This window comes from Haemaphysalis longicornis, unplaced genomic scaffold (genome assembly GCF_048455015.1).
Source record: "Haemaphysalis longicornis isolate Haplotype H1 unplaced genomic scaffold, Haemaphysalis longicornis Haplotype H1 scaffold_4, whole genome shotgun sequence".
Lineage (NCBI taxonomy): Eukaryota > Metazoa > Arthropoda > Arachnida > Ixodida > Ixodidae > Haemaphysalis > Haemaphysalis longicornis.
This window is the reverse complement of record NW_027526361.1, coordinates 186,409,673-186,432,228: the sequence shown is the minus strand read 5'-3', so window position 1 is coordinate 186,432,228 and position 22,556 is coordinate 186,409,673. Positions and strand designations below refer to the sequence as shown.

The 22,556-nt window shown below is 46.5% G+C and overlaps 2 protein-coding genes across 3 annotated transcripts in view; one reads left to right on the top strand and one right to left on the bottom strand.

Annotated features, from left to right (window-relative positions):
- LOC144179574 (uncharacterized) overlaps window positions 1-22,556 on the top strand; it is a 59,036-nt gene that overhangs the window by 1,828 nt on the left and 34,652 nt on the right. For both annotated transcript variants that reach the window (XM_077707980.1, XM_077707982.1), the window contains exon 3: window positions 18,631-18,696. In XM_077707980.1, the coding sequence (XP_077564106.1) occupies window positions 18,651-18,696 (46 nt within the window). In that variant the 5' untranslated portion in view covers window positions 18,631-18,650. The remainder of the gene's footprint in view (window positions 1-18,630; window positions 18,697-22,556) is intronic.
- LOC144180711 (uncharacterized) lies at window positions 11,931-12,963 on the bottom strand. Its single transcript, XM_077708993.1, has one exon. The coding sequence runs from the start codon at window positions 12,961-12,963 to the stop codon at window positions 12,001-12,003; it is 963 nt and encodes a 320-aa protein (XP_077565119.1). The 3' UTR covers window positions 11,931-12,000.

Below are 22,556 nucleotides of genomic sequence, written 5' to 3'. Positions count from 1 at the left end.
TTTGTGCCCATGGGCAATGAAAAAAGCACTGGCTAATGGCTGACCAGTCTTTACAAAAATATCTCGTTAGCACCTCCTAGTAGCTTGCTGATGGCATTCATTAAACGTTGCAGTGTTCAAGGAGCCGTCTATGATTGCACGGCCCATCTGTTGACTGCTATTCTATCCACGTTGTGCCAGGTGGTTCAGGGGCCCTTTATTTAACTGGTGTGAGGGGGTGGAGATTAAATGTTCCCCTCGTTGTTTATCAGGTTCTTCATCCTTGTCTCCCATTAGAAAGTGCAGTGTAGGAGGAAGAAAAATCGATGGGGCGAGGGGTTTTCTGTCCCTTCACTCACTTAACCCCTGTTAAGCAATTCCCTCTACTTGACCTCTTACTGACCAACACATGTAGGCATTCCACCATGCCTTATTGGGTGCCGTTACAGCATTAGCACACCAGGATTTCTATCCGCTTTTTTTTTTAGATTTTGACAACAAATATATAAATAAAAATATAAAAAGAATAAATGAAATTTAAATTTCTCACTCGATTCTGCAAAAATAAATTAAAAATAAATAAAAAAATATAAAGGAGTAGTTGTGGAGTTTTTCTTATTTTTCACGCAAAAAAATTAAGCGTCAAAGTATGCATGTATTTATTGTTCTTTAGGAAGAGAAGAAGGTCCACCAGCAGGCGTAAATTGTCTGGCCTAAGGGCGGACACCGGCGCGCCTGTTGGTGTAGAGGAGGGGGGATGGGGAGGAAAGCGTACATAGGAATAAGGGGATATGGTAGAGGGGGGTTAACATGAAACATATATAAAACACGCATGGTGAAGAAAAAAAAAAGGAGTTAAACAGTTGTGCAAAGTATGAATACATACTGCTTGTATTCACTGGTGAGGTGCGGATGCAGGCAACCATGTGAATGCGCCGTCACTCGTTACGTCGGGCTCCGTGGGATGGCGGTACTTGTCCGTGCTAAGCACATGACCGTGTTGCACGTTACAAACTCTACCTCACCGGACGCAAAGTATTGCCTCGAGTCCAATGTGAGTGGGATTAATAACATCTCTGTTGACGTCCCCGTTGATTGAAACGGAGCAGACAATGCACGCCGGTGTTTTTTTGTTTTTTTCTTTGGCGTGCGGGCGCACTGGCGCAAGCCGCACCATGTCTGTGGCTCATCGGCCATGTCTGTGGCCGTTTCCAGTGTTGCCAAGTGAAGAAATTGACAGCTAAACTTTTTAACGAATACCACCTATAAACACTACACATATCCAGTAAACATCAAGGTACAGAACGCAATGGTGTAGCGGAAAAGGCACCTACACACACACACACACACGCAAGCGCATGCACACATGCACACATACACACACAAAAGAGCTGCACCAGCAGCAGCACTCCACTGCAACCTGGGCAGTTACATGGTGTTGTAGTGAGTCGCTGTGGAGCCCTGAGGCACCCAGGTATGCACCCAGGGCCTCTAGCACTTTATCCCACTCCCTGGCATTGCCTGGGGGCCAAAGCAGTTCCTCGAGTGGCCGCACCCCTCGAAGCACGGCCGGCAGCTCCGCCCGCCCTGCCGCAAACTTGGGGCACTTGTACAGTACGTGCGGCAGAGACTGCACGGGCGCTCGGCAGCGAGTGCAGGCGGGGCTGGCCACCCGCCCCAGTCGGTGCTTCCGCTCTGCCGTCCACACGTCCCCCATGCAGAGGCGCAGGACGGCTGAGCACAGTCGACAAGGCAGGCGTGATGCCCGCACAGGCGGCGGGCCCCTTCTGACACGCAGCCGCGGGTCTGGATGCCTGGTCCGGAGGGGTCGCTGGATGAGCAGGCGGGCGTCATCCGCTGCCGCCTGGGCCACCGTGTCCGTAGGAGGCAGTGTGTGTGCCCCGGCGGCCAGCTCGTCTGCCCGCTCGTTGCCATCCAGCCTGATGTGGGTGGGGACCCACTGCAGGCACAGCCGAGTGCCCCGATCCGACAGACGCGCCGCTTTCTCCCGGATGCCCCACACCAACAAGGAGTGCAAGTCACCGTCCTGCAGATGCACCAGGGCCACCCGGGAGTCGCGCAGCAGGGTGCAGCGCTCGGGCAAGGGCTCCTTCTCCAGCAGCAGGCCCAGGCCCAGTCCGACACCCACCAGCTCAGCTGTGGCCGAAGAGGAAGGATAGGGCAGCCGCGCCTGCCAGGGGGCCTCACCCAGCACGGCGGCCGCTGCCGCACTGAGCGGTCTGTGTAAACTAGGGCGTGTCCATCTAGGTCGCCCCAGACGGCGCCCCGAATTGTCCTCCGTGGGGCATCTGCCGCTCTCTGCGCAGACCTGGGATGTCCAGCCGCACATCAGCTGCCAGAGCAGGAGCCGGGCCACCACCTCCTCGTGAGCGCCAGCATGCACCCCATGCGCGAGCGGTGGTGGCCCCTTAGTCGCTGCAGCTGGTCAATCTGGCCCAGTGCCCGCTAGTCAGCCGTCATCTCGAGGGTCCGCGCCCCCGCCTCGGCCAGCGTCTTCTCGCACGGTGACCTCTAGGGCAGGCCGAGGCAAGCGCAGACCCCCTTGTGGCGGTCTCTTTCCAGCTCCGCCAGGTTGGTTGCCCCAGGCTCACCAGTGGCAGCGCATACACAAGGAGACCCACCGCCGAGGCGCTGTACAGCCGGAGGGCTGTCCACTGTGAGCAGCCATGTCCCCGGGCGGTCCTCCACTGGAGCTCCTCTCCATCGATGGTCAGGCACTGGGTCCATCCATGGGCGACGGCGTCTGGATGAACCAGCAAGGCATCTGTGGTTGCCGACATCTGTAGGCCGACGCCCTCCAGCTTGGCCCGGACTGCATCCATGGCCACCTGCAGTTGCCGTACAATGGCTCTGCCCTGACCCTTGGGCCCCAGCACCCACAGGGCGATGTCGTCGGCGTGCACCGAAATGTACACTCGGTGGCCCCCTCCTCTGGGCTGGCAGCCTGGCAGGGGCTGAAGACCGGGTTGAAGAGGACCGGGTTGAAGAGGGGCTGAAGACCGTGTTATTCACGTCGAAGCAGCCGCCATAACGTAAAATTTGCCTGCAGGAGGAATATAAATATAATAGTGGAAACACGTTTACATAACAAAAAAAAAAAAAAAGCCTGGGGAGTTTGAAAGTAGAATGGGAAGGAGGGAGTGATGGGAGATCAGGGTGGGAAGGAAATATACAACTAAAGCATTCCTGATTGCCCTCTTTTCTGATTAAGTCAAGCAAAGCGCATGCAGTCTCCTCGTGGCCCTTATTTTTACAAAAAGGCAGAAAGAAAAATTAAAACCTTGCAGTATCATTCACTGCTACACCGGATACAAAAAAAGACTGTTCACCTGTCTACAAACTGTAAAATATGTCTTGCACAGCAAAGCCAGTTTCATAAAACAAGGAGATAGCCGAAACTTGAAATATAACCTGTGAATGCGAGAGTCTACTCAAATTCGATCTGCCTGCAAGTTGATGATATCTGTTACTATATAGACATAGGCACAATTTGCACTGTGTAGTCAAATCAACCCATATTTCTGGCACCCTGTTCAGCATGACAGCACTGTTATCCGTGTTCACTGATTTTCTTAACTGTGCACGCAACGTTGCCGCTTTCCTCGCTTGGATGTATAAACTCAGGTGATATATACAAAGGAAAACTGAACCTTTTTAATTTATGGAAGTAAGAGGGTTACTTCAGCTCGTAGAGTGCTTAGCATTAAAAAAACAGTTTTAGCTTTCAAATAAAATAATATAAATTCGATCTGACCTTATTAAATTCCATTTGAGGTCAGTAGGGAAGCTCCATTACACTGAGTCCCAACCTACGGGAAATTTCAGTGTCCTTTTTTTAAAAGTCGACAAATGATTCAAATCTTGTAACTGCAGTTGTGCACAAAAGTTCCGAAAGTGGTGTGGCCCTACAGAAATTGTGATTGTGGGTTAACGTGGGCTAGCCACGAGGCACGCAGTAGGTGGGGGGGCTGTGGAATATTTTTATCCCCCCAGAGAAATCTTACACCTTCACGCATTTCTTACCAATAGACACTTTTTCTGTCACTAAGAAATTTTCTCATTTTTTTTTCCTAACTCTTTCGTGACCGCGCCTACCCTAATCAAAATCGCTTCAATTTGAACGATACCTTCGGAGCCCCTTTTCATAGCGTTCCAGGTGTTGCTGGAACGGGTAAAGCTATTTGGAGTCAGCTCAGATAAGGCCCTTTCAAAGTGAGTTTTTTTTTTTAATTTTTGCAACAAAAACATGATTTTTAACACGAATTTGCATCACTTGGGTGTGAAAAAGGGGCGTGGTCCTAGCGCGTCACTGCTACCAACGACAGATGCGTGCCACTCGTATCAGCATTTGGTTTTTGTTATTAGGGCACGATTGGTGAATCAGAAAATGATTTTGAATCGTCAGGTTTGCACTCTGACAGCAATAATCCCTGAAATGGGCTGAAAATGTCAAGCAGGGCCTGTTTGCAAAGCTACTGTATGATTTTAGGCAGTTTTATTGCCTTTTCACACGTTGTTCTAAGTCGTGTTGTACAAGTTCCACTTACCACAGGACCATTCACGAACAGTTCACAACAGTTTCGGTTTTGTTTCTGCATCGCGAAATTCATATTTGGCGCTACTACGCAGTTCAAGTCTACCTGCCATAGTTTAACCGTCTATTCAAGCGGAGTCTCGAATAGGTTTTGTACTGTTTCATTTGGAACATGTTAGGTGGCTCTGCAGTGTAGGAGGCCCGTAGTACTAATCTTTTTTATCGCGCAACAGCTTCTTGGCCAAAGTTTGCAGGGCAAGATTCTAGCGCATTGCACCTCATTCCCGCGAGCAATGCTACAATAGCGAGTCAGAAGATGATAATAAAGCGCAACGTTATGTTTTGAGAGATAACTGACAGTGAACATCATCAAGAATCAACCACAGAGTTCCGTTTTCAACTTAATGCATGTTTTTCCACATCGCGTGCTTGTCCCAAATAGTGTACTGGCCGTAAATGCAAAGTCAGTCATTGACAAGGTATTTTTACGTTACGCGGGGGCAAATTGGTGCCTCTGACAGTGTCAAACCGCAAGATTTCTTCCAGGGAACCACCCGAAATTGCACATTTTCAAATTGAGGTTGGGCTTCACCGCATGGCACTAGCAGCACACTTGCTAATATTTTTTTTATATCTGACAAACTGTTCCGTGCAGGTCGACATTTTCTCTAGGGCATGTTTTTGAAATGTTTCCCTACAAATTGTATATTCCAATTTTTTTCTACTACTGGTGGTTTGTTTACACAACTCCTTTTTTATCATTTTCTTTGACAGCTTGACAAAAATTTTGATTTTGATAATTTTTTTTCGCAACTATGATGTATGAAAACATTTAAAAAACTGGTGTTATTGGAAAGGCCATTAAATAACCTGCATTTTTTTGTTCGTGTAATATTTGCCTAATAAATTTTTTAGCAGAAAGAAAACGTTTTCTTAGACCCCTAAAAATCGACCAATTTTCCCCGGGTCACGAAGGAGTTAAACTACTTTTAATACGCAGTTAAAGTTGGTCCGCACAGTCTTAAAACCTCGTGCTTCTGTTTTCTTCTTCTCCTATTTTTGGTACAAGTATAACCATATTCTTTTTCGAGATTTAACTATGAACGTTGAACAGTAAAAGCTTCCGAGACTACAAACTTCGCTTGGTCAGCTTCAGTTGTCGGTTCGGTGGAAGAGGGGGGATGGGGTTGTGTCGGCGGACCACTGGGAAAGTTACAACCCCCAAAACCCTTCCTCTAGGTACGCCACTGCATTACAGGATCGGTGAGGAGAGGGGCCAGGTTTTACTCGGCTGTTTTCCACGTGGAAGAGTTAGTCAAGGCAAACTTTTTCTTTTTATTGCAGTAGTATGCCCTGTGGCATTAAGCCTACGTTACAAGTATTTCTGTTAACTGCTGTTTCGCAGAGGAGCACAACAACGGCGTGATGGTGGTACTTCTTGAAATGCTAAATGATCAGTGTAAAGTTTTTGAAGTTGCATAATGAAAGAATAATTTTTTTTTTTATGTATGGCAAGTGTGCTGAATTCTCTTTTGGCAAAGATGACCAGGTCACGGCCGCTTGATTTCCCCCTTATGGCTCAGCCCGCCAAATGCTCCTCTCCACCTGTGAGAGCAATAGTTCTCTTTCCCTCCGCCGCGTCACCTGAGGCGCGCTATCGGTGACGCAGCGGCGGTGACTCGGAAAGCCGCCACGCAATCAGCCATCTGCGCTGGCAGTTGTATGTGGTTCAGCTGCAGTATTACTGTGCTTAGTCATGCTTTCCTTGAGACGCACTGCTGAACAGGCTACTGTCACATATTTACATGGACTAGAGACATGGTCCTTAACATCTGACCCCACATTTAATGGGATGGCACTATTGAGCTTATTTATACAGGAATTTTTGCATTGCTGCGACTTCATTTTCGCGACATGCAGGTTGCCATTGGACAATATGAATTGCACAATTGACAGTAATGAAACTCTACGTAAATAGGTCCAGGTGCACATTATTATTATTAGTTAAATTTGCATCGCCCCAAGAGTTCACAAGTGGAGGACTCTGCAAAAAGGGGGCTTCCGCCGTTTAACTGGCGGAAGCAGCTGAACGGAGACTCAACTGGATCAACCCACCGCGGTGGCTCAGTGGCTAAGGCGCTGCGCTGCTGAGCACGAGGACGCGGGTTCGATTCCCGGCCGTGGCGGCCACTTTTCTGATGGAGGCGAAAAGCCAAAACGCCCGTGCGTACAAGATTTCGGCGCACGTCAAAGATCCCCAGGTGCTCAAAATTAATCCGGAGCCCTCCACTACGGCGCGCCTCATCGCCTGCGCTGCGTCGGCGCGTTAAACCCCACAATCAATCAACCAATCAAGTCAACACTATTGAGGTCCTGCGTCAAGACATACTTTAAACTGAAAATAGTAATGAAATAGTTATCACGAATCATTTCACAAACTGAGCAGCCACTTAAATATTGAAGGCAACCAAGTATTTCTTTTTTTTTTAATTTATACTTGCCCGACGTCGTGTAGCGGGTACTCCACGACAGCGACCGTTGATTTTGTCATCATATTTGCTTCGTAAGTCTCCATAGTGGACTTCGTTCGAGCCTTCGCGTTTTCCAGCTTGATGTTCTCGAGGTAGCCAATGAATGAAAAATAGAGCGCAACTTGGACGACGACGCAAATGAAGAACGACGGGACAAGCGCTCTTCATTTGTGTCGTTGTCCAAGTCACGCTCTATTTTTCATTCATAGTGCACAAACTTGCCCCCAACAGCTGTGTTTAATGTAGCCTATGGAGTCGGCGACAAGCCACGTGAGTCGATCGTATTCACTTGCGACAAATGGCCTTTGCCTGGATTTCCAGCCAGATATGTCATGTAAGTCGTACCACATGCCAGCAATTCTCACGAATGCGGGGATCAATCCGCAATAACTAAATTCTGAGTCCCGTTCCTGAGCTTTGGGATTTTCTGTAAAAACCCAGGTTGCTGATGACGACGGGCGAAAATATCGAGGTAGTGCGAGACACCTTAATTTTTTCCAGGTTGTTTGGTTTAGCGTGCGATCAGCTTGGGAGTTGAACTGGCTTCACCAACAGCTTTTGTTGGATCTCAAAGAGGGCCCCGAGAAAAAAAAAAAAAAATACCTCCTTTACTTTTCGGTGTTCCGTCAAACATCTCTCTTTCTAGCAGATTCGTTCTGAGGTTCTTAACGAGGTGGTTCGGGTCAAATGAAAAGAACAGTGGGTCATTTTCACGCACTGGATGCAGCATAACATGCTGCAGTGTGTTGTCATCCGACATGCCTGGAAACATGGCGGTGGTTGCCCGTGACAATAGAATACAAATAATGAGGAACGCCGCTTCTCCCACAGCTCTTGGCACACTGAGAGTCAGGTTACGGAGCCAGTCGCTCTTCAGGTTCCTGGTAAAAAAAAAATACCCGGCGGGGATAACAGAAGCCATGGAAAGCCCCCGCAGGGCAAAGAAAAGGAGCCTGTTGGCTATTTTAGTGGCACCGCCTGTCCGAGGTTCACAGCAGATATCAACAAGACCGAATATTTTGTTGACTTGACAGTCATAAATTACTTTTTGCTGTATTGACATTTCGTCAATAATCAGGCAGCAGTATGGCTCTTTTTGTGACCGCAAGCTCGGTCACTCCACTTGGAGCCGTTCCTTTATAAGGCTTGTTACGCCAGTCTCTCCTGTAGAAAATCCAACGAACTTTAGTAGTGTGCTTCGACAGGGCAGCTTTAGCAGTTTTCTGCCCCTCACATAATTGTAGCCTTTACAAGATGTTGCCTTCCGCAACACGCATTCCCGCAGCATGGGTTCGTGCCAAGTCGGCCGCGCGTTATCAAAGTTGATAATCTAGTCCATGACAAATTTGGCACACCTGTCTCCTTGTTTTGCATTTCATTCCTACCTTGTAATCGTGTGCGGTGAAGTGAAGCGAACACACCGCGGTACTGGAGCTTGGCTGCCACTGTCGGGAGGTGTTCTGCAGCCACGCATTCCGGAGGTTTTCTTTCGATGGCAGCTCATGGTAGCACAGTTCCAGGTCTCGGGAGGCAGTCGATTTACACAGCGGCACTCAACAATTTTTAGGCGTTGCGTGCAGTGTAGTTCATCCCTATACTAGTAAACTTAACAGCAGTCACAAAAAACCATCTCCCCGTGGGTAACCATGAGGAGGATGCGAAGCATCATGGGGGTTCCGTGTAGGTTCCATTGTGTTGCCGTTATGTTGTTTCATTTATCGGAGCACGAATGGGAACGTAGTGTGAACCCCCATGTAGGGACAGAGAAATGTAGAGACAGCGAAGAGACCAACACCCACGTTACCTGATCGAACCCCTCCTGGTTCTTGTCTTTCTTTATTGCGTGCTCACACTCCTACCCCGCCTCCCTTCCCTCTTCGTCCTCTTCTCTAGTTGAGCTGCAAGGCGCGTGGCGCTTCCCGCCACAGCTTTCCCGCAGAAAATACAACACCCTCCTCTAAAGTTTTCAGTTCGTCGTTTCCGTTGACGTTCAGCTTCGCGTGCCTTCGTTGTATTTATTTATTTATTTATTTATTTATTTATTTATTTATTTATTTATTTATTTATTTATTATCATACTCTCAAGGCCCGGAGGCATTACAGAGAGGAGTGGGTACTGTTACAAACAAATTCATTGACAACATTTTTAAAGTTAGTGGCGTCAGCGATAGCAGCGATGGAGGCAGGGAGATGGTTCCAGTCATTCGTTGTTCGTGGTAAAAACGAATCAAAATGAACATTGGTGCGAGAGGCAGGAACTGCAACCTTGAAACGATGATCTGTGCGCGATGAAATGTATGATGGCGGGGCCATTAGCTCGTTCCTGAGGGTCTGATTAGAGTAATAAATCCTTTGAAAAAGACACAAGCGAAAGTATTTACGACGTAATTCTAGGTTAGGCAATCCAAGGGTTAGTTTCATCGCCGAAACACTTGCATGACGAGAATAATTACAAAGAATAAAACGAGCAGCTCGATTTTGGATCGATTCAAGAGTATTTTTGAGATATACAGCAGAAGGGTCAAAAATAGAGCATGCATATTCCAGCTTAGGCCTCACTAAGGATTTATACAAAAGCAACTTGACAGCTGGAGTTGCCGATGAAAAATTACGCCGCAAGAATCCGAGCATGCGGCTGGCATTACTGTAAATGTAATTTATATGTGTGTTCCAGGTGAGGTTATGTGAAATGTGAATACCAAGATACTTGTACGAGGAGACACTTTCTATAGCTACATTGTTAACGCTGTACTTAGGAGGAGCAATATTCTTAAACGCACGACAAACACGCAATGCCTTGCACTTATTAATGTTAAGCTTCATTTGTGATTTAGAGCACCATGATGTTACTATGCCAATATCTGATTGAAGAGCATCGCAGTCACCAGGATTGGAAATACCTCGATACAAAACACAGTCATCAGCGAAGAGCTTAATTGACGAGTTAATTTGGCCCGGGAGATCATTAATGTAAATTAAAAACAATAGAGGTCCTAAGACAGATCCCTGAGGTACTCCAGAGGTTACACGAGCAGTAGAAGAGTAACATTCGTTAGCAAAAACAAACTGTGAACGATCGGACAAAAAACCCTTAATCCAAGAAAGTACACTGGGATCGATGTTTAGCTTGCTTAATTTAGCCAGGAGAATTGTGTGTGAAACAGTATCGAACGCTTTGGCGAAATCTAAAAAAATACAGTCTACAATAATGTTAGCGTCCATCGCTTGAAATAAATCATTTGTGAAAGACAAAAGCTGGGTATCACAGGAAAAGTGTTTCCTAAATCCATGTTGGTGCGGGGTAAAAAATAAGTTTGACTCAAGAAATGAAACCAGGTGTGAATAAATTATGTGCTCCATTAATTTGCAGGGGACGCTAGTTAAGGATATAGGCCTATAATTGAGCGGAGAGAAACAACTACCAGATTTGTGTACGGGAATAACCATTCCTGCCTTCCAATCACTTGGCAGAGCGCCGGTTTGAAGTGACTGAGCAAAGATTTCACGTAAGATGACAGATGAATAAGCAGTGGTGCCCTTAAGAAATTTCGAGTTGATACCGTCAACACCAGAGCATGCAGACACTTTTGAATTCTGTATCAACTTCACAACGCCATCAAGATCAATGAAAATCGGCGACATTGAAGTGTAAGGTACATCAGGAAAAACAGCACTTGCGCAAGGCGCAGAATCAGAAAATACAGAAATGAACGCATCATTCAATACTTCACAACACACGGTGCGACCGACAGGTTCATTGCTAGAATCACAGAGTTCGATGGCACTCGATTTTTTACCATTGACCACACTCCAAAATTTCTGAGGGCTATCTTTTAAAAGAGAAGGCAGCGTTTGCTCATAAAATGTTTTCTTAGATTCAGCTACAGCAACCTTGTAACTGCTCAAAGCTGTTTTGTAGGCATTCCAACGCTCAACACTTCCAGAGTGTTTTGCAGATCGGAAAAGCCGTTTCTTTTTGTTCAATAAACGCTTAAGATGCGAGTTGAACCAGGGTGCACGAGAATCGGAGTAAATACGCTTCTGTGGTATGTATTGGTTAATCAGGGAGGTAGCTTTTTCTTTGAATAATGACCAGTTTTCTTCGACTGTTCGGGAGTGAAAACTTGGAATGTAGTCAGCGATGAACAATTCTAATTCGTTATTAATTGCGTCAAAGTCTGCACTTCTGTAATCACGAATTACTTTGGACGAGGTAAGGGAAGGCAAGTTTAAGTTCAAATCGCACTGTATAATACAATGGTCACTAATACCCGGTAGATAAGTCATAGGAGAAACAAATTCCGGTGATGTAGTGAGGATTAAATCTAAGATATTCGCGGACTGCGCGGAACATCGAGTTGGCTTAAGAACAAGCTGGTGCAGGTTGAAATCAAGACAAAGGCTTAAAAATTCAAAATATTCCGAGGAGCTTTCTTGGGTTGTAGGGGGATCGCTCTGCCAGTTAATGCCCGGAAAATTGAAGTCCCCGAGGAGTATTAGCGGCATGGAAGGAAACCTTACTGTCAGATTGTTTATAACGTCATGCAGCTCTGAACAAAATGTGTTAGGCGAGGAAGGCGCTCTGTAGACAACGCAAATTATAAAGTTTTTTTTCTGAAAGCCTATGCGTGCGCACACTAGCTCTAGTGGTGACGTGAGCTGGATGGAAGAGGATATCAAAGAATCACGAACAGCGATAAGTACGCCACCTCCAGATCGCACATCCCGGTCATGTCGATAGAAACGGTAAGCACCCTCGCACTCTAGAATTTCACGGTCAATAATTTTGCTAGAAAGCCAAGTTTCTGTCAAAACAACAATGTCGGCACTGCACGTGTCGACTACGGAAGATAAAGCATCGCGCTTGTTGACGACGCTGCGAATATTCGTATACAGAAGTGAGATATTTTTTTTTGCCACCGGACCATGACTCCGCTATGCTGGTGAATTGCTAAGGCCATCAGAGGGCTCGCTTATGACAGCATTCATTGCACGAGGCTCACTTGTCTGGATTTCGCAAACCCGATCGGTTACCGGGCAGTACATGTACGTTTTTTTGCCTATCAGCAAATGGTTGAGCCGTAGCAAATATTTCTGTCCGCTAGCCTTTGCAAATTCGATCAACTTTTTATGCGACAAGCGCGTGGCACGGCAGAAATCTTCGCTAACGGAGATGCCAGTACCTTTAAATTTTTTTCGCTCAGCAAAGACCTTCTGTTTATGCTTAGAAGACAAGAATTTTACGATTATAGGTCGATGTTTGTTTACTGTGAAGGAACCTAGTCTGTGGGCTCGGGAAATTGCTTCGTCGGTTAAGGTTAGCTGAAGTAGATTGGAAAGGCAGTCTCGAATTTTAGTTTCAGACTCAGACCAATTCTCAGATGGCAGAAGGTCAGGGATTCCGTAGAATATAAGATTTTCCCGTCGAGACCGGTCTTCCAGCTCGTCCAGCCGAGAATTTATAGCCGTAGTTCGGTCTCGAACTGCTTCATCAACAACTCTTGGTAGATCATCAGCGACCTGATTTGCTTCGTATGATTCCACCAGGGATTCTACGGTTGCGAGCCTACTTGCTAAGCTGGAAACTTTTTCCTCTAGTTTTTGCTGATTAGCTCGAACCTCGGACAGCATCCCTATTACCTCGGTATGGCGTGCGTCGGTTTTAGCAGATAAGGCGGCAATAGCAGCAAGAATATCTTCTTCGGGACCAGGGTTAAGCTCCACATCCCCGGCTAACATAAGTAATTTCACAACATGCACGCACTCCGACAGGTCACCAAGAATCACCAGTGGGCTTGGAAAGAGCAGCAGCCAAATATTGCTGGATCGCTTAGCGTGCAAGGAAGCGTGTTTACCAACCTGCACGATGAACAAGAAAGGGTTTTGAAGCGACTGCATGGCTGCCGCTTCATCCAGCCCACTGAAGTGACCCGAGGAAAGTGTCGCTCTTAAGTAGGTCCGGCAGACTGGTGTCCATACGTATCAGTAGCTTCTTGACGTAGTTTGAATGAGTGAAGGACATAAGGTGCGTTCGTAGCACATGCTCCCGTCTCGGTTTTGTAGCGCAGTGGGAAGAGCGCCACGTACCTCCCGTTGCGGCCAGAGAGTCGTGGGATCGAAACCGGGCACCGCCTATTTCTTTTTATAGTGGACTGCGCTGATGTCAGCCCAAACACTGACGGGGCTGAAGAGATGCGCATGCGCAGTAGAGTGCGGACGGCGGACAACAACAAGGGAGAGAGGGACACAGCCCGGAGCATGAGATGCTTCGCATCTAAAAAATCGAGTTTGCATGTTGACCGGATGACAGCAGGGCGAAAATGTCAAGTAAAAAGAATGCCACTTTTGCCCGAGGTGGTGCGAGTAGGGGCAAGGCGCTTCTTTGCTCATAAGCAACGCCCCCACCTCCCGCCCCGGCCACTGAGTCAACTTGTTCTTTCACGGGAGTTCTTTTGTTCGTGAGACAACTCGGCAGGCGGCACTAGCGGGGGGAGATAAAGCGGTCATGACCAGGTGCTGCTTACAGCTGTGATTGCCTTAGTCAGTGACATTTGAGGGAGAGAAGGAAACCTTGTGCGAAGCCTTCTCCGTGTGGTCTTTTTTTAAGGTGTGTTATACTATATTGGGTAACCTCTTTTCATACCTGCTGACATAAGTGGGGCAGCTCTTGTCTGTTCCTTTGTTTCTTTTGTGGCGCACCAAGTGCCTTTTTGAACAAAGTAAAGAACAAATATTTGACGTAAAACTTTCTCCCAGAGGAGTTGTAGTGTATACCATTTACAAAAAAGAAATCCGGCGCAGAATGGTTATGGGCTACGTACGGTGAACTCGGCAAGAATTTGTAAATAAACAAAAGTAGGCTACCTCTATTTCTGAAGAGTATAGTATATAACCCGTGTGTATTGCCGGTGATGATTTATGGGGCCTTACTTGGTGCCTTACTAAGACAGCTTGAAAGCAAACTTGGGTCGGCAATGAAGGATGCTAGGAGTAATGCTTAGGGACAGGAAAATCCAGGGAACGCACTTGGGCAGGGGGTATCGCAGCTCAAGTAAAGAAAAACAAATGAACTTGGGCTGGCCATTTAGTGAGACGAAAGGTCATCTGGTGGACCACAGGTGTAACAGAGTCAAGGCTACCGAGAGACAAGGCTACATGTAGGAGAGCGTGGTTAACTGGATAGAGGGACAATAAAATTATTCGGGGGTGAAGAATGGACGTGGGTGGCAAAAGACGCGAACGTTTGGAGGTCAGTGTTTGGAAAGGCCTGCATCCTAGACGGAAGGGACTCTGAAGGCAACTAGCAGGGTGGGTGCAGCTGCCCTGAAGCCCTGTCCGTGTGTTCATTCAGAGGCAAAAGATGCTTTGATTGCCGAGCAATTACCATTTGAAAAACGCATTTCACTCCTCATGCCATTTCGTGACGTTTCGCATGATTTCAACGGCTCCTGGAAGCGAGTGAGACAGTGGTGTGGTCTGGCAGGAAAACTAAAGCCTTCCGAGCGAACCATTGCAGCTGCAGGAGCCACTGGTTGGCACTCGGCGCATACGACAAAACAACTTGCCTGGCCCACACTTCTATTACCTGCCACTCTCTGTGCATCACTCTTGGTTCCCACGGGACGTGCGATGGTGGATAAACAATGTGAATGGGCTGTGCGGCCTCTTAGTTTACCTACAGAACGTCTAGCAGACAGCGCAACCGCAGCGAGAATGACGACAGGGGCACTGTTTTGATTTGCATTCTCGTTATGGATAGTTGGGTTTAACGCTTCGATGCACTTGGCTTAAAGGAGCCATGAAGAGAAAATACAACTTTGTTTAATTTGAAAGAACTAGGATTGAAAGAACAGGCTCCATTACAGCCACAAAAGATGCTTTTTTAACGAAAAAAAAAGCAAGATTTATTTAAAAACTTTCAAATTTTGCGCCACAGTGACGTGCTATGAGCAAGAATGACGTCATACGGGCCAACAATAAAACATAATTTTCAGTGCGTTAACTGCACGTTAGCATTCAAGTGATGCGGTCAAATGGAACTAGAGGCCCCATTACAGACGTCCAGTCATGTGTCGTCGCGACAGGTGAGTTAGGCGGCCGCCAATCACACAAACAAGGTTCTGTGACGTCATAGAAAAGTTGTAGGAAATTGGCTAGGGTGTCACGACTGCTTCACACGTTTTCTTTAATATTTCCATTATTTGTTCGAAGATTGCGATTATATTGGTATCATTGTTATCGGAACTAAGCAGTCTTTCTAACAAACCCAATTTGTATTTTGTCTTCATGGCTCCTTTAACAGCGTGGTTTCATCTGTTAGTTTAACTTGTAAAAGCGTGGAACGCTAAATTTTTTTCGTCGCGATATGGTGACATTTATTGCATCATCTGTTGAATGTTTTGCGAAGCGAGTTGCCTACTAGCCCACCTGCCAGAAGTGTTCCTAAAGCTTTTACGAGCGTCCAAACCACTACTAACAAACTCTTGGCGCCATTAGAGAATGAAAAAGGCACATAACGTGATAGAAATATCGTTTTACCTAAGTACGCACCGTAGTGAAAGCATAGCAGCACACAACGCCCTGACTCAAAAGACCCTGTGTGACGCACACATTTTATTCAACCTCCAGACAATCAAGAAATGTTTTCGAACAAACCCATCGTCATAGCATGCGCTTTGAGGCCGAAGTGCGAAATTAACAGGCGATCGATTGCCTCCTGTTCATCGTAAGGGTAGCACTTGCTTCTTGCCATTTGCTGGGGCAAACAAGGCACTTCACTCTGGCGCAAGCCGAGGTTTTTAAAAGAAGTCTCGCACACTCGGCATACCTAGTGTGGGGTTGAATGGTCACTTGTGATAATTCCAACATAGTCAGCAGAGTTCCTCCCACAGGAGCACGCTGTTGAATTTTATTGCAAAGCGAACGCGAACGCAACTGCAACATACACACAGCTTCGGCTGGCAGCGGCCTGGGTGCAAAATTTTTTTTTGTGCAGGCAGCACTGCGCGACAGAACAAAAAACTTTTTCCATCATATGCAAATGATTGCCCACAGAACAGCGGAACTGTGGCAGGCAGAAGAGGATTTGGTTGCCACGTTATCGCACCTACCCGCAATTCTTGCATACAGATGCAACTCGAGCTCAGAGCCAGTCCACCTACAACCAAAGTTATCGCATGTCTAGCCCACCCATCTGTGGTGAGGTGTGGCAAACACCTGTAAAGGTGTATTGTCCACCGCCTGACACCAACATCCAACACACACAAAAAAAACCATGCCCTTCTGGGCAATGCGTGGCCATGTGCTAGAGCGGTGACGCGCTCTGAATTCTGTTGTCCAGAGTTGCCAGCGAACCAAGCTGCTCTGCATGTCAACACAGGTCGTACTGCTATGAGTATAAATTTTTACCCATCGGACAATGGAGACATCATGGCCACAAAAGAAGACATTGGAGCAGTGGATCTCTCCATAGACGTTACAGAACGCATGGCTTGGGAATACGTGCTCTTGAATTCTAAGCAATTCCGTCCAAGCGATTCTGACCTGCAGCCAACATGCTACCAAAGAAACTCTGAATCGCAAAACTGCAAAACGTACCGCACAGAAAAATTCAGGAACATTACTCGCAGTGGTAAACTGGAAGGAGCCCTCAGCAGCCTTCAGTTGGACGTGAATGTGAAAACATTCACGACTCATAAAAAGTCTTAGGTGACCTCAAGGCCTTTCTTTTACAAGATGGGGCACCTGGCTCTCTCATGATGAAAATCACATTAGCCTGGCTTTCATCAGCAAATTCGTTTGCAAGTACAGTTGGGAATCTAAAAACTTAAAAAGTGATTATCAGAAAAGTGGGGCTTCTTAAAATTTCGTTAATCAAGTACAGCTAGAAAGAGCAAGTCGGAGGAGCTCCACTATTTGTTTCGTTTGGGCTGCAAATCGAAAGGAACAAATTTTGTGCTGAGTCATTTAAGTTTGCAACCCATCCTGACTCAACCCAGAATGTTTCTTAGCAAAAGCACAATGTTCAGTCACTCAGTTCTTTTTTTTTTTTTTGTGTGTGTGTGTGTGTGGTTACGTACAAGCATTACTTGCAGAAAGTGTTGTACATATGAGCGGATATTTTACTACTGCAAAAATTTACTTTCGTAGTTTTTTCTTCAAGTCATTAAACACCTTTCAGTTGGTATGACAGTCTTTGTGAAAGGGCCAAAGTTTGTGACTTTATTGAAGTTTAACACTGTGAAGAAGGGCAAAGCAAAATGATCTATGTTTCCCGGGGATTCAGAATACACCGCAATAACAAAACTGCCGGGGAAAGCAAAAAAAAATTCTTTTTGCGGGAATTTCATTGCCATGATAATGAACCAATTTACAGTGAAATCGCCCGCAGACCAAAAATTTATCTCCAAAAGTTGGCTTTGTGAGCCTTAGCTTGCAGCAGTTTCACAGCTCAGCTCTCGCTCTGGAAGAAGTGGTTCATCGGTAGTCGTCACGCACGCCTAAGAACAACTGAATGGTGTCAAACGCATCCAAAACATCCCGCAGGTTCACTTTCTCTGCACGTTTTTTTCCTTGATCCTTGGCACCAAGCATTCCCGAGCACGCAAGCCAAGTCCAGCTCCTTCGGTTGACGAACTCTGCCAAAGAGTGGCACCTTATCGTTTCCAGTGCTGTTCACAAAACCAAGAGAGCACCGCTTTGTTGATGTCCGGAAAGGCCGTAGCCAGATCTGCAGGCGGTTTCAAACTCGTAGGCATTATCCTTTCTTCCTGCGCATGGGCCACTGACTCGGGCAATGGTGGCTGCTTTGTCTTGTGAAACTTGCACTTTTGGGCTGGCAGAGGCCTATTATTGACGGGAAACATGGCTATCGCCACACACACAACAAGCTCAAGTGCGCTGTTCAGTGGTAGCCGGCTAGTGTAACCCCAGCCAGAGTATGAAGGACTCTGCCCAAGCCAAAGCCGTACCGTGAAGGGCCATGTGTCGCGAACAGAAAAATATCAAACAGAACACGCAAATAGCACGATGTCTTTCCATACGAGTAAAAATGGCGCGTGGCTTGGTTACAAAAACAAACTCTGGAAATGTGGCCTTCCAAATATACTGATAGCGCGCCATTATTAGACCTCGACGAACAGTATTTTTCAGTTTTGCGTATTCTGGTTCATATTTTCGTGTTCGCGTTTCATTTGCCGCGTATTGTACCCCCCCTGCAGATGCTCGTGGTATTTGTTAGGACTCCATTGTAAAGTAGTGCAGCAAGGATTCATTGCAGTTTACACTGTCATACCAGCTTTGTGTGGCGCTGTTAATTTCCCTCCTTAACATTGCTGTTCTTCCTGTGAAGTACTTTTTGTGACTCATATTAGTACAAAACCTCCGTACTTCGTGCAAACGCCATTGCAACTGAATGCCGAAGCAAGGGAACGCTCTCGGAATAGTCTTCTGAATTGTAGAACGTCGTAAGTGGCTCAAGTGTTTTTGGGCAGGCGTATATGATTATGTTCTCCAATTCTTTCGTCCTCTTGGCAATACACAGTTGTCTATTCTCTGCTCTTTCAGGTGGAAAGTTTGGTGGGAAGATGAATCGTGACATGCTTGGGCACGCAACGCTGAACAATGCGACAGGTGAGGCTGTTTTTTTTTTCGTTTTTCAGGAAAGTATTGCGGTTTATGGGGATTGTATTATGTGCATAGGAAAAAGGAGTCCTAATTTGGAGGAGGTGCAGTAGAAATCAAATCTGAAACAAGCTGTAACTTGTGTGCGAAATGCCCAGCTTTGGACAGCCCTTTTGAAATACTTCAATATCCTTGATTTTGGATGCATTAATTGAAGGGCCCTTGAAACATCTTTGAACAACAGCGTAAAAACAGAGACACTAGTGGAAGAAAATGACAGGACAAACAGCATCGTCCTGTCATTTTCTTCCGCTAGTGTCTGTTTTTACGCTGTTGTTTGAAGATGTTCAACCAATACCAACTGGCCCAAATGTCGATCCTTCTGCAGCCCCTTGAAACTCCTTCAAATTCCTGTGGGTTTTGTTTCGTTAACATAAAGCAAATCATCGACAGATTTGCGGAATTCACGCTGGTTTTGAAGGCACATTTACTGAGGAATGTCCACAAAAAAAAGTTGTGTTTTTACAGTGTACAGTTTTTATAACAAGTTATAGTTTCAAATGCGATAATGCTTGCATCATCTGGAAACTCGTGGACTTGCAGTCCGGTCCAGTTCAATGCAAGTCATACCCGTCGGCCCCCCGTGTGCCATTTGTCGCAGTAAAGTTCATGTTTGCTGCGACAAGATGCAAGGTGTAAATCGCATGTTTCAGTCTGTGTGGCTGAAACGTTAAGGGTATTTTGTCAGTGGGTGAAGCTGGAACAAGTGATCCCTATGTAGCGAAGCGCGCAGTATATCAGAGGATGATCAACGCTGCAACAACGGGAAAATGTGCTTTGAAGGAGCCATCAGAAATGTGCAAAGCACTAATTCAAAGCTGCAGCAAGTGAGGGCTGCTCTTTCGTTGGGAGTTTTATGCAAGCAGCAAACCTGGTGTGGGAAACGACTTGTGAGCAGACAGCACGGCAACGTCTTCTTAGGCTGCTACCCTTTATAAACAGAGACTAGCAAACATGGCTTCGGGATTAAATGATCTTGTTGAAGATGAAAAATTGTGTCATCACACCACCCCTACAGCTGCAGTAGATCAATCTCCCAGCAGTTCCGAACAAAGTTTTTTCCTGTAGGGATTTTGTGAAAAGCTTCACTGGTTGGTCAGTTGCGGAGGCATGTGCCTATTTTCTGCTTCATAAGCCCCAGGCATGATGGAGATGTGTGACGATTTTCTCATCTTTTTTGGCGTCGGACTGGGGAGCGATTGTGAGGTAGCCTGAAGGCGACATCGACACTGTGGATCACCGCAGCACAGCAAACGACCTCATGCAAAATGCGGAACCACTCACGTCCTTTTCTGTGAGCGAGATCTTTTCATGAATAAAAGGAGTGAGCAGATCGCTTTTCGGAAAACGTAAAAGGAGAAAATGACCCTTTTCTAGTCAAGGCCAACGGTTACCGTTAAGCAGCCAAAGAAGAGAGGGCGATAGCCACTGTAATGTGGAAACTAGGCTCCTTTCCTAGGATACACGAGGAAGTAAACTTCCGACAACACCCCCCTTAAATGTCTTTTCACATCCTTGAAATATCCCCGAATTTTCAGCCAAGTATTCTCTACGAACCATGGATGCCATTCTATCGCCACAGTAATATTTCAGCCATGAAAACATTCACAGTTTAATTGCGCAGTCAGGTTAAAATCAATAGCATGGTAACTGAGTTAATGGAGAAGGAATTCTTATTGACATTTGTGTCGGGAAAATGATGTGTGATATAATTATTGGGTTAAACTGTGCCTGTAATGTGTAAGAATGGCAGTTTCAGCTTTTTTTCTTCACCGGTAGTAATGAGGTAGCACTTTATTGAGGCAACACAGTGGAGCTAGCAAAATGAAGTTAAAACAGGGAATCTGGCCAGACTATTGCGAGTAAATTCTCTCTGGAAGGTGTGAAGATGTTGCATGTCAAACGTGACCTGCAAAGAAAAAGAAAGGCACTGCAGGGAGAGACGGAGAGAAGACAGTGCATTGGTTCTGCCTACTTGCAATTTTATTTCTGCACTCACACTCGTCCAGTATGTCCTTACTAGTACCAACTGCATGCATACCAGTGGCCCAGGCTAGCCGGACTAATTTGCTCTTCCTGAAAAGTATCCTAAGCAAAACCAGAACTTGATTCGGCGATTATAGGGTGAATAGATCTGGTTTTACTTTGATGCCAGTGTGCTTAGGCATTGCTTGGGTGTGTTAGACAAAAACAAAGTCGTGGAATTGGGGGACTAGTGGTGGAGGTATTTGTACAATCACGCACCTTCCCAGCCTGCTGCTCACAGGAGTGAGAACCAGCTGACCTGCTAGTGTAGAAGGTTAACGTCGCTTTCCCACATGGAGAGAAAGGGATCATGATCCAGAGAAAGAGGGGGGAAAATTGACCATTTCTTCTTAAAGTTGAGGGAAGCATGAAAGCTAAGAGTGTGTCCAGTCGATTGTCAAACCTTTGAAGACCCAAATTGCAAGTGACGAATGAACCCATGCAATGATTTTTCATGCACTTTATTTTGCAAAATAAAGTTAAAATCTAAAATAATGATCTAAAATAACGATACATGGTATATGAGATAAAGGTGCACTATTGTACTCGTTCTGCATGATCGATGCGTGTGTTGTCTTATCTAGAACCGTACTCCTTTTTTTGCGATTTTCAAGTAACTGTTTTGGCACAATGGAAGCCCGGTTTCACGCACGCTCCGCGTGTCCAGAAATCTCATCGGAGCCTTTCGCTCGACCGACGGGTCTACGGGGGGGAAATGCATTAGCTTTCTGACGGGACGCCATTGGTCCCACTAAGGAAGCTTACGCTTTAAAAACACTTGTTTATGATCTGGTAAGATCAGTTGAGCTGGTGTGGGAATTGTCTCCAGATGAGAGAGAGAGAGAGAGAAGGTGGGGAGGGGCAGTGTGCGAAGTTTGCTCACATTTGCCTGGGTGGACTCACAGGGCCACACGCACCCACAATGCAGCAAATGTGTGTGTAAGGGGGGGGGGGGGGGGGAGGAGGAGGAGGAGGAGGAGGAGGAGGAGGAGGAGGAGGAGGAGGAGGAGGAGGAGGAGGGAGTCCAGGGTAATGTTCCGAAAAACGAGCTGACAGCCCTTTCGCTGCGTGACCCGGCTCTCCTGAAAGGTACCCACAGTGTACGAAAATCGCGTAAGGTGGTTGGGGATCAATAGACACATCTTTGGAGAAACCTCAGCTATGTTTGGTGCGGTTTGTGGTGCGAGGAGACATGCAGAGAAGATGTTTGAGGCCCCCCGGGAACTGCACGGTAACTGCCCTGAACTGCAGATTTGAGAGGAAAGTGCTCTGATTGGACATGTTGAGCCGACTACAGTGCAGTGCGGCTTTGTTGTGGTGGCTCAGTGGCTAAGGTGCTGTGCTGCTGAGCACAAGGGTGCGGGTTCGATTCTCCCGGCCGCGGCGGCCGCTTTTCTGATGGAGGCGCACGTTGAGGATCCCCATTGAAGAGATTTGGGCGCATGTTGAAGATCCCCAGGTGGTCAAAATTAATCCGGACCCTCGTACTACGGCGCACCTCAAGACCGGTGTAGTTTTGGCGCGTTCAACTCCATTATCAATCAAATCGGCTTTGTCGTGCTGCAGGGACCATCAAGAATAGAGATGGGAAACTTAAGGAGAAATTGAAGAATTTGGAAATCAGCGACGTCTAGTTGTGTGTAATGGCCACGTTTGGTTTGTAAGCGCTGGAAAGGCATTAGTGTGTTTCGTCAATTTGGTTAAGGTGCAAATTGCGCACACACAACAATTCAGAACTGCAGTGTAATGACAGCTCTTTAAATTATGAGACGGAACTCAGCGGT